Below are 12,554 nucleotides of genomic sequence, written 5' to 3'. Positions count from 1 at the left end.
AGCAGTTCATGTCATTGTTCTGTGGGGTCTCAGATCTCTGAAAACTCATAAATTCAGAGATATGAAAAAGAGAGATTTGAAAAAAATGCAGGAAAGGGCACAGTGGGAGGAAAGAATGTGGTATCATCACAAAAGGATAGGTAAAATGGGAATCAATAGGAACATTCCATTAGGGAATGAAGGAAAGTGATCCTATTAGAGTAAGTGTGGTAGCCCAGAAAATGCATCTGACTGCAGCCAAGGGGTTGATGCCATCCTAAAATGAAGGTTCCTGCTTGCAGTCAGCTCCAAGTGATCAGTTGTTGAATAAATTTGGTTTCATTCAGCATTTCCGTCAACAAAAAGGAGTTCAAACCAGAAACCCCATGGTCCTTAGCTCTTCTTAAACTTAAATTTCAAATAGGTTGGATGTATTTGTTGTTTTGCATCTTTTTGAAGAGGATATATATATATATATATATATATATATATATATAAAATACCTGCCTTCAAGTCATCAGTAAATGATTTTTGCAGCTGGACAAGGGTATCTGGCAGTCAGTGCCCCAGCCTGCAACACTCCATGGCACCATAACCTGGGAATGAATTATCCCTTCCTTCCCTCACTCCCATTCGCACACATGGAAGAGAGGCAATAGGATGAAATAAATAAACAAAAATTGCTATTTGGTGGCTGCTGAAATTTATACAGCGTCGCATTATCTCCAGCTCAGCAGCTGTTTTCGCCTTCTGTTAGCCTCAAAGAAATATTATTTTGTGCTGGCAGAAAATATCAACAGAGAAGTGATGGGCTAAAGAATGGGAGGGAAGAACAACAAAATTCTCTGTGGACTTAAGCAGCAGCTTCCCCTCTTACTGAGGCCCTGGAAGAAAGTTTTACATTGCTAACTTCTCTTTATATTACGATCTCCCCATATGGGAATCTTCATTTAGAAGTGACAGCTTCTTCCACAGAAAGCAGAATTGGTCATTTTAAAAATGACCAATTTAAAAAAAGCAGCCCAAACCCTATACTGTAAAAATGTGATGCTTTTTCAGCATGCTGCTGCATCCAGCTAGTAAATCAGGGAGCTGCTTAAAGCTGCAAAGCTTCTGCAGACTATGAAAAATTCCACCCCACTGTGACAAAATGAGAGAGAAATCAATATTTAATCTCCTGTAGCATCCCTTGTAATAACACTAGAGAACCCCCAAAGTTACAGGGAATTCAATGGCTTTGCAGAAATTACTTGCGCTGAAGTGACAAAGTGGGCAGCAAGTCCTTATGAAACTAGAGGGGCACATCTACCACTCTACCTCAAGGAAGTTTTTCTTTCTCAGCCCCACTATTTTCCACCACACTCATATTCTTCTTTTCGGCAGGATTCTGGTAATATTGTTCCTGAAAAACAGCCTTGCTCAGCAGCTGCTGTATACAACTTCCATGTGTTGAACTGCCTCTTGCATATCCATTTAAAGAATATAAAATCAGATCTCGTTGCTGCTTTAAACAGACAGAACTGGTCTTTGTGTTTGAGGATCTCATTAAGAACCAGCTTTTAAGTGGACAGAGTGAAATTGTGATCTTGTGCCTCAGGGAGCAGAAATGGGAATTCAACAGTGGCCCTTCATTATTGGTATGAGAGAAGCTGCTATGGACAACTCCCCTTTCTGCTCTCAGCTGAACTCTTGGGCTGCCCCACACGTGGAAGGTTCTGTTCTTCGAGGCAACAGAATTTAAAATTATTTTGGAGCTGAGAAAGGGCAGCTTTACACCTTCTGGTGCCCATTTGTTCATTCCTTCCATGCCTGAAAACCCTGTTGGAGAAATTAACCTACAAGGATGAAAAAGCCCAAACCTGTGGTACCCTTGAGCCATGAAACCAAGGAGCACGTGGAGTGTCTTAGCACAGATGATACTTACAGGTATGTCTGCTTGAACAAAAGGTTGGTGGGTTTTTCATTGACATGGTAGAGAGGAAATGGATCAAATCCACCAATGAAATCAACTGAAAAAAAATTAAAACTCAAATAAACAAACAAACATGGCCAGAAAGTTGAAGGGAAATGAAAGGAAGGCTTGATGAATGTCATGGCATAAACACAAAAATTAGTGACAGAACAGAAAAGTGATTTTTTCAGGTATGGATTTCTGGAAGCTCCTGGGATGTGCAAGCATGCCAAAGAGGAGATTTGAGCTAACACAAAACTTAAAGCAGAGCTAACAAAGACCCTAGAAAAGCCTTGGGTATTGCCACCACGCTGTGACTGCACGTGAGAGGAGCAGACAAAGGCAGAGCTGAGGGGAGGAAGCTGGAGAACAGCTCTGGAGCGAGTGCCAGGGACAGGCTGGCAGCACAGCCCTCCCTGTGAAGGTTACACAGCAAAGTGGGAACTTTCTTGCCCCACTTGTCTTTCCTGCAAGACAACAGAGCAGCTTTGGAAAACTGCAACCAGCTCATTATCTCCAGCTCTGGTATTTTTTGCATCCCCTCTGCCAAGTGGATTTCTTTGAATTGTGCACAGCCAGGAACAATGCTTCCCTTCTCCAGGGCTCACGGAAGGGCAGCATAGCTCAGCGGGGAGAGCTCTGAGTGACAATTCCCTTAGAAACCAGGGAAGAATTTTCCAAGGCTGTCTCAGTTCCCTGGATTTCAGGCCAAGGCTGCAGCACAGAGCTGGCCAGGGCAGGAGGGTGTGAGGTGCTGTGATTTGTCACTGACCTCGCAGGCCTTGTAAAACCCTTTAAAACTGACCCAGTTTGGATCATTTTTTGATGCCAAGTTAGTACATTTTGTATGGAAGTGTGAAAACCATCCTGTCCAAGTGCCATTTAAAAATAACTGGTGAGTTTTATTAACTATTTAAGTGCCTGTTAACTTTTCTTTCCTGAAGGTGGCACTATTATTTTAAATTTAAGCTGAAGATATTTGAGGGTTTTTTGCTGATCAAATAATAGAAGAAATATTTACTAATATACAGGATGTGAAAATACCCAAACTTCTTAAAATATATTTAGAAACCTAAGGACAACAGATTCTGAAAAATTCCATCTTGATGGAGAGCTTCAGGCTGATACTGTGATTTTGGGACAACTGGAGGTAATGAGTGAAATCTGCAGAGGTTCTAACTTAATTGTGGAGATAATTCCTAAACAGTTTCAATGAAACTTTACCTTTTCTCAGGCACTTTTGAAAGTGTTTGAGTATTCTAAAATCAAAACAGGCTGCCATTTTAAACAAAACCAAGATATTAACTTTATTACCTCAGTTGTAGAACGCCTAAATTGGGAAACTTTAAAGAATTGCAATTTTCAGTCACTCTCAAGTACCTTGAACAAACAAGTCTTATCATCTGAACACACAAGAATGAGGGCACTCAAAATCCAAGACACTTATAAAAAAAATCTGAAGTGTGGTTCCTTGTGATTCACTACATTGCATTAGCACATCTAAAATATTCTTGCCCACAATTCAGCATTAGTAGGTCCCTACTGCTGTGTTTTCTCATGAAAATCACGTTAACATGAGCTTCTGATTAATGTGCCTCTGCACTTATAATTACTTCATGCTGCATATCAAAGCAACATTTAAAGGAAACCACAAATGGAAGAGAAAATTAAAACGCAGCTCAAATTTATTCAGGTCACTGGAAGGATCTACTCCTGTGAGTGTGAAATATTGATGGTTTGTCATTGTTAATTATTCAAGCTGGCATTTTAACTCCAAGCTGGGAAACTGGGAGGGAAAGTGAATTTGTTAGTGGGAAGAAAAATACATATCCTGAAATTACCAGCTCTGTGTTTCCTAGATAAAGCTTCCTTCCATGCTGTTGCCTCTCCTAACAGATCCCTACTATAAAAATTAGTTCTGTCAAGTTACTGCTTGACAATATTCAGCAGGGGCTCAGAACTGGAGCTATTTAGCTAATAGAAGAGCTATAGCCTAATTTAAAAAATATTACTATAATGTAGCACCTTCTCTAAGTGCACTGCCAAGCTCTAAAGAAATGATCAATAAAGCCAGGAGAATGAGTTCAGCCAGGAAGGAAGAAAGAAAAAAACATAAGGACAAGGCAGATAAGTAATGCATCTCCTCTCACTCCTATGAAAACACATTCTTCACATACTTTCAAATATTCAGTTCAAAGCTGTTGTTTTCCAGCTCTCCTCCATGCCAGCTGCTCTTTAAAACAACAAAGCTACTTGCACAAACCTAACCAATGCCTTAAAAGAATTGATACTTGGATGTAAATCTTTTGGATGAGATTCTTTGCTGGAGTAAACTGGCTTAGACCCAACACTTTGCCAAACAGATCTAACTTTGCATTTACTTTATGCCTCCATTTTTCTGTTTGTAAAATTATTGGTCTCAAAGAGCATTTAAGAGGGACAAAGCAATCCAGGAGCAGCTGGATACCTGCACAGGTCCCACAGACCCTGACACCTGTCACAGTGACTGGCTGTCACTGAAGAGATTTGTGTACCCAGCGTGAGCGAGCTGGCTCCTTCCCCCTCCTAATTCAAACACAGCACTTCCTCTGCTCTTAAATTAGTGGTCAGATTGGTTCTTGGCAAGAACTCTCATGGTCTGCTTCACCCTCAGCTCGTGGCACATGAGACTCTGCAGGTCTCCCACTCGAGCCCTGGGCTGAAAGCTTTGCTGTAGGTACTTTTAATCACAGCAGTAATATTTCAGAGCCATTATTCTCAGGCTATAGGAGCTTGAGAACAGAAGCAGCTACCCATTTTCTCCAAGGCTTAGTCCAGCTGAAAAGCCAAAACCAAGCTCTTTTTGTGCTCTAAGTGTAGAAGAATTACAGCATCTAACACAGAGTGACACAGGGGGAAAAACCCTCACGGTAAAAGTAGCTGATCCTTGAGGGGTAGTTAGTGCCAAAACACACAGAGGCAGAGATGGAAAGAAGTCTGATGGCAGCTCAGTCCTGACAGACAAACATCTGAAAAATAAAATTTACTAAAACCTTTGCCAAGGGATCTGTTGATAAATACTTACAGCTGTCTTCTTCTTCTGTAAAAACACTAACCACGTAACAGGCGTACACAAAGCCCACCAGCTGGAAAAGAGAGAGAATAAATTATTTTAGCATCAGCCAGTGTGAGCCTGGTCAGAACCCACTGGGCACAACTTCAACAGGCACTCTTTACACTCAGCTTGGCAGCATTTCTGTAACTGTGGAGCCAAGCCATATTTGCTGGAGGCAGGTGTGGGTGTCAGGGAAGGCACTGATGGAGCACACCCAAAGCTTCAGAAGGAAAACTTGTCAGACCCATCCTCACCTTCAGTTGCTTAAATTATTGGCAAGAACATGGGTTGGCTTTGTTGAAACTGAAGCTCCTGTGCTAAGTTAAGTCTCTGTAAGAAGTGATGGGGATACAGGAGAGGGCCTTGTGGGACAGACAACAATAGAGCTTGAATGAGAAGAACTCGTCAGCTCAGCATTCCTGTCATATGGGGTAAATTACCAATTAGAGGTGAGTAGTTTTTATGCAGATGAAATAGAAAATTAGTTAACCATAAGGATGGTGCTGTACTGGCAGACATGTTCAGACACCAAAATCTTTAGTAACTTGGTAGTTTCTAGAAACTCTAAAGTATCAGAGCTGCTTTACAACAGCTCACTATCAGGCTCACTATCAAGGTGTTCCTCAGTCTAAACACAGAAACAAACTCCTGCTACTATGGGAGTTAAGCATTCCAGATGCAGCAGGGTCTTATTTTGCTTTGCCTTCTTCCTGTTAATCAAATATCCTCTCCATCCTTCATTTCACATCTTTACATAACACCCCACTTAGCGAGATCTTGGTTGACAGTAACTGCATTAGTAAAGTTATTGTGAGGCATAATTGTTTTCCACTGTGAACTCAATTCCTGGGAACAAGAGTCAGCCTGTAACACACAGTGACTCACTCCAAGTGGAGACAGAATGATGCATGGGAGGGCTTGAAAAGTAGAGTCCATTCATTTCTAATATGACAGAAAAATACATCACACCCGAAAACAAAAGGCAAGATAATGAGATTTCTGCTGGGGAGTTTTACAGTATTTGTGGTTCCTCCAGCTCTCCCTGGCAAAACATGCCTTGTTGGGAGGAAATTGAATGTTTTTGTAGCATCACTAAACCCTGTTTTTCCTTTGAAGATTTTTCTACAGTCATCTGAAAGAGAAGACAGCTTACTCCTTTCCTCTTGGGTGAGCCTTATGGGAGCACATCCCAGAAGCTCAGTGGAGGAAGGGCAGCTCTGGGGACTCCCTCATTCCTCTGCTGGGCATTTCTGAAACCAAGGCTGCTTCAGGATAAGCTCCTGTGTGCTACAGAGAAACATAAATCCTCTGGCCACATGTAATGGCCAATCTCATTGTAGCTGCTGCCTTTTAGAATTGTGTCAGAATGGAGCTATCACTGTTTAAGGCAGACAAATCAAAACCAAACAGAATATCATAGATTTTTCCTCTCTCCTATGGCTCGTACTGCAGTACCATAAACCCTGGAAATTGTTTTTTTTTTCCCTGAAGTTTGTGGCAGTTTTTGGGCAGGTCAGGGCAACGAAGCTGGGCAGGGCTCTGGGGCAAAAATTTGATGAGGAATGGCTGAGAGCGCTCAGGAGAAGAGGCTGAGGAAGGACTTTAATGCTCCCTGTGACTCCCTAGAAAGAGGTTGTAGCCAGGTAAAGGTTTTCTTCTCCCAAGAAACAAGCAGAAAATAGGAAATGGCCTCAAGTTGTGCCAGGGGAGGTTTGGATTGGATATTGGGGAATATTTCATCATTAAAAGAGTTATCCAGCCCTGGCAGAGGCTGCCCAGGGCAGTAGTGGAGTCACCATCCCTGGAGGCATTTAAAAGACAAGTAGATGTGGCACCTGGGGCCAGGTTCAGTGGTGGGCCTGGCAGTGCTGGGGGAGCTCGATGGCCTTGGGCAGCTTTGCCGGGCCCAGGGATCGCAGGGCTCCGGCTCCGGGCTCTGGCCGTGGTGCTGAAGCCCCGGGGATGCAGGATCTGAAGAGATGCTCTTGGAAAAACAGCAGTGCGTCCTGCACATCCCAGCACTCCAGGAGAGGTGCAACCAGCCTTCTGCACACCCTGATCTCCAGCATAAAGGCACTGGAACCCAAGTAACAAAGTGGGAGTGTGCTCACACACATCCTCTGTGCTTGCTCTGGCATTTTTACAGTTACAAGATCCAGCCTCTTACATCAGGTCAAATAACACAATTTACACAAATATCCAGGCAGGAAAGATGCACCCTTGTTGGAATCCTGGATGCTGAGAATTTTAAAAGCTAAAAGGCACAGATCCACAAGAGAACACTGTATTTGACCTGCGGTCGTGGAACATGCTTTTAAAGTTGATTAATAGCACTGGGATTATGGGTGTGTAGTTGGTTAGAAGTATGTAATATCACAGGGTGGAAAACTTAAGAGTTTGGGGTTTTAGAATATAGAAATAAATATGAAGCAAGATGGTGGTTTTAGGGTGGAGGCAGGTTGTTCTTCTTTAGCTTCTTCCTTCTTTTTCATAGGTTTGGGTGATGTTTTGTGATTGGACAGAAAGGTCCGCATTGTAGACTTCAAGGGATCAGTTATTGGGTTAAAAGGGAAAATAATCTAGGTGTCATTTCTTAATTGGATAGTTTAGTCTTAAAAAGACCTTGTAACAAGAGTCAGTTAGCCATTCTTGCTAATGAAAAAGCTGCTGAACTCACGGTAGTGAGACTGTAACACAGGTAAGAAATAATAAACACCTGAGTCCAAACATGAAACACAGTCTCAAGTGCCTTCAATCCCAACCTTGAGAAACTGATACACCCTGAATACACACCCTGATTCCAAGGGAACTCCAGGACTGTTTTCTCCCTCCCCACATTTCCCATCACCTTTCAGAGTAGGAACTTTGGGTGAAGAGCCATGCAAAGTGCCAGCCCTAAATCCACTCGCTGTTATTATACTCTATAACACGCTGACACAAATCTTATGTGGTACCTGTGTCAGGAGACCCTGGATAGAATTACCAATGAAAATGATTTACCTGCCCAGTTTATGAGCAGAGTCAGGAACGATTATCAGCTGTACTGTCACAGCAAACCTGATAAAGCTCGGGACATTTTTCACGGTTCAGAAGCACCAAGCAATGTGATTGACTTGGGAAGTTTGCTTTGCACAGAAATTAATGCTCCATAACCCTCAACCATCATTCTGCTCACCCCATACATTTTTCACTTTATGACTAAGGTGACTTTTTTTGCATTCAGAAAAACAAACCAACCAATCAAAAGCTAGTGAATTAAGTGAACTTCCCTAAATCTCTAATCCCAGCTTCACTGCAGTGGAGGGTTTTCTTTTTTGATTCCTTCCATCTCCTGGCTTTGTTTCAAAATCATCTGCTTAGTGTTTAAAATTTACTTTTTATTAACTTTATAATCCTTTCCTTCTTTAGATGCATTTCAGCAATAAAAATAAACTTGTTTATTGAGTGGAACTTCTTATTCAAAGAAGCTTTGTCTTGTGATCTGGCCAGAACAGGAAAGTCTCAGTGGCAAGGGGGGAAGAGATGTACAACATAAATATGAATTCTGTTTTTTTATATGCTGACCTAAACTGTAATTAAATACTCTAAAGGATTCATCTATAATTAAATAACCTCAAATTAAATAATCTCAAGGATTAACTGAATTCACAAGAATCCCTGTGTCTCACCTTCAGAATAAATATGAATGAAATACAGCTAAGGAGGAGAAATGCTGCTCTGATTATCCAGTCTTTCCCCTGGAATAATCTGCTGGAGTGTGGAATGAGCAGTCCCCAAGAAACACCTGAAATTCTCTTCTGACTGCATGTTTGATAAAGATGTGTCAAACCCCCAAACATCACCCAGTTTATCAGCAATTAACACACAACAGGAAACTTCACAGAAGCCAACAATTTGGAATAATTTCACCCTTGCTCTAAGTGCTATCCTGGCTGCTGATTTCAATACAAAGGAGGAGTTTAAGCTCTGTATCCCAGGGAAATACCAACAATTCCTGGATCTTTGCAAATTACATCGGGGAGGTGGAAGAGGAGGGAAAACGTCAGCGATGTAAAATGACACTAAGCCACTGCTCTAATTCCCCAAAGAATGTTCTAGGGCTTTAGCCCCTGCTGCTGTTTCTCTGCTTGTTCTGCATGTGCAGTACCAGCTTCTCCAAGCTGCAGAAGGATCTGGTTAAGCTTTTTATTAGGAACACATGTTGAGGGCAGGTGTGTTCTGTCAGCCTGGGAACGCACACGCTGCCCCACAGGAGAGGATGGAGCTGGGGTGCCCCAAGCACTCCGCAGGCAAACAGAGTGGGAAGGACAGGAGGAGACAAGTGTGCCCCAAGGGAATGGGGGGAACATATGTCTGAGCATCCCCCTGCCCCTCAGTCCTCCGAAGTGAACTTTTTAATAGAGAGTTGAAAACTGTTCATCAAACAGCAGCATTGAATGAAGGCGCTGGAGCCAGAAAGAGTAAATCAGAGAAAAACCTGGAGAAAGGGACCAGCTGGCTGCAAGTGTGCAAAATGCACAAAGGATGGGAAGGCAAATTTTAGGAGGTGTTACACTTACTTGTGTAAGATCTTGGCTTTAGTCTACCCCTGTCCTAGTGAAACTCTTCTCTCAATAGACAAACTTGCCACTGCTTTTTCCACCACAGAAAGACTCTTCTTTCAGATGCATTCTAGGCAGATGCATTCTAGGTTTCACTTCTAATCAGAGCTAATGAAAGGTGCACACTGACATCAGTGGAAGAGGGGGAAATGAAGGGAAGTCCTCTATGAGAAAGCAAAAATCCAGCTTGTGAAAGAGCTATTGTGACCAGACAGCCAAAGAAAAGCAATCAAAATCCTTTAATTCCTTGACCTCTTTACTCTTTGGATGCAATTACAACCACTGAAAATCTACCTTCTGCCAAGAGCAAGGCATCTCTTGCACGCTGGTTCTCACATAACATCTGCTGTCAAGGCTTGCCTTGCTGCCTCCCTGGGAACCTTCCAACCTGTCAGTCTGAGTGAAAACAACAGACAGGCAGGCAGCGAGTTCTGGCGCCTGGGAAGACATTTCCAATTTCTACCCCATTCAGTGGAGCCTCAGGAAAAGCCCAAGCCTCCCCACTCCCAGAAGTACCATATGGAGAGCCCAGAGCTATGCCAGGTATTTCAGAACTGGGAATCACTCCTCTCCCTGCTGGCTGGCGAGCTGGGGACATGCAAGATGAATCCTTGCTAAGGAAAAGCAAAGCAGATTCTTATCTTGACAAAGTTGCTGCTGCATTTCCTACCTGGGTTGGTGGGATTATCTTTACAGTTCATATCTATGCCAGGACAGACTTTTAAATGTTGCCCCAATGAGCTTTTACCTCCTTTAACTTCCATGTTTTGTGCTAAAGCATTGAGAAAGATTTTCATACTGGGCCCTACAGCAACTTGTATCATGTGTGGTGACTAATACGCCCAAGTTTGACTGCATTCCAGATTAAAGGAATTGCTTTTGCCTTCAAGGAGTGCAGACAAGCTCTGAGCAAAAGCAGACTGAGACCTTATGTATCCTCAAATGTATGCCCAGGAGCAGGATGATATAATCAGCAGGAGTCAAGCTGACAGCCAACACTGTGCTCACCAGATGGGTCCAGGTTTGCTTTTCCCTCTCCATTGGCATGTAAGACTGAATTCAGTCTTGTCCCAGGTACACAGCACTGCAGTACAGTCTCTCAGTAGTCTCAAGGACTTGGAACTTCCAGAAAAAAAAAAAAATCAAGTGTTCACAGTTGGGCACTGCATATTCCAGCAGTGTGGATTTCACAGTGCTGTATCTGGGGTGAAAACCAAACCAAGCAGAACACACCCCCCATCCCACCCCACAACTTCTCAAAAACATTAGACAAAGCAAAACCAAACTACTGAAAGCAAAATTTTGCCTGTCTGTTGCCTTTCCTAAAAGGGAACTGCCTATTCTGGTCTCAGACAAGGAGGGAAGGAGGTCATGTCTCTTGCTGCATCCCCTGAGCCTTCACATTGCTGCTTGTGTTTTTGTGCTATTGATCTGTGTCCCTGCCAGTCTGCAGCACTGTACCTGCCAGCACTCTGGGGACAGCTGCCCGTAATAAAACCTGCCTCAAAGTGAGATAAAGAGAACAGAAAAAGATACTGGCAGGGATCAAAGAGTTTGACCCTCAGAGAATAAAAAAGGGAGAGAATTGGCTGACTGCTTTCAGGCAAGGTCTGAGGGAGAAAGACTTGCTTTTTGCCTGACCTCAAAGAAGAGGGGGAAAGCTCCATTCCTTCCACTACATGACAAAATTACATGAGCATTTCAGAACCAGCAGCAGTTACAGACCTCGGGCTTCAATACTCTCCTTTTATTACAGGACAAGTAGAAATTTAGTTCACTGCATAGCTCAACCCATATGGGTTTCTTGCCTACGAGTATTTTAACCCCATTTCCAGGGTTTAGGACTCAAAAATTTATTGCACCTTAAATCTCAGGGAGAAAGAGAGAGACAGAAAGTATTTCCCTAAATCCTATTTTGTCTTATATTTCCCTCCTGTCTCCCCATCTGGCCCTTAGTGATGTTTTGCAGATGCACAGAGAATATTGTCATGTGCCTTTGGGAAGAAGCAAAGGAAAAGCCACTGCCAGAGACAGAGTTCTATATATCAGAGTGATCACTTAGCCCAGGGCCACGTGCCTAAGTCAGTGAGCTGCCAAAAAAACAAGATCTACTCCAAAAAAACTCAGTACCATTTGTTGGCTCAACCTTTGGCCCAGGGCACAGGGGCTGTACCAGCTCAGGAGTTCAGGAACAATGCTAAGAGTGAGAAATCTCTCTGCTTTAAAAGGGGATGTTATGACTGCAAAGTCTGCCCTTGTTTCACCAATCCTGTTCCACCTAAAAGCCCTCTCTGAAAGACAGCAGGCTGTATTCTCCTGGACACACAGGTTTGCCTTTTCACACACAGGCATGGCAGCAGCTCTCAGACAGGTTCATGCAGATCATTTGGCCTGAAGGAGAACTGAGGGAATATCAGCAGCCAGCACACGTTCCAGGGGGCTCATCCAAGTCAGGAAACAAGAGCTTCTGCCTCTGCCTCTTCTCTGTGACATGGCAAGAAAGGGGCCTGAGCCCTCCTCCCTCCCTGCAGTTCACTGGGTCACACAGACCAGCCCAGCTAATAGGAAATGCAGGATCAGGACAGTGGAAAGCTGTACCAAAAACGTGCAGAGAAGTACTTGGCACTCCAGAAACTTGAAAAATCTCTGCTATCCTTCAGCATTTAAACAGAGTGAGTCGCCTTTCTTTTTTAAGCCAAAACTGAAAGCCAAAATGCGAATGGCTTCCCAGTACACGTTTGTAACTAAAGCCATTAACCCCAAAGCAACAACACAAAGCAGGTTAGAGCCGTGGGCTACAAAATGCAGGAGCAGCACCTAAGTGAGTGGCACAGTGGATATTTTGTTTCAGTTAATTTCACAGAAAAGTGAGAAACAACTAACAGCAAACGTTAAGGACGGTGCATTTTTGCAGAGTACTTTAAAAAGC

At 43.1% G+C, this 12,554-nt stretch overlaps 1 protein-coding gene across 3 annotated transcripts in view; it reads right to left on the bottom strand.

Moving 5' to 3' along the window:
* NKAIN4 (sodium/potassium transporting ATPase interacting 4) overlaps positions 1 to 12,554 on the bottom strand; it is a 51,085-nt gene that overhangs the window by 4,738 nt on the left and 33,793 nt on the right. For 2 of the 3 annotated variants that reach the window (XR_002465169.4, XM_021527252.4), the window contains exons 5-6: positions 4,995 to 5,055; positions 1,904 to 1,988 (exon numbers count right to left, since the gene is read on the bottom strand). Coding sequence is in view for 2 of the 3 variants with exons in the window: in XM_021527252.4 (XP_021382927.1) it covers positions 1,904 to 1,988; positions 4,995 to 5,055 (146 nt within the window). In the remaining variant the exon portion in view is untranslated. The remainder of the gene's footprint in view (positions 1 to 1,903; positions 1,989 to 4,994; positions 5,056 to 12,554) is intronic. The other variant, XM_021527254.4, reaches the window with a different exon arrangement.

The sequence above is a fragment of the Lonchura striata genome, chromosome 20, assembly GCF_050655825.1.
Source record: "Lonchura striata isolate lonStrDom1 chromosome 20, ASM5065582v1, whole genome shotgun sequence".
Taxonomy (NCBI): domain Eukaryota; kingdom Metazoa; phylum Chordata; class Aves; order Passeriformes; family Estrildidae; genus Lonchura; species Lonchura striata.
This window is presented reverse-complemented; position numbering and strand designations above follow the sequence as displayed.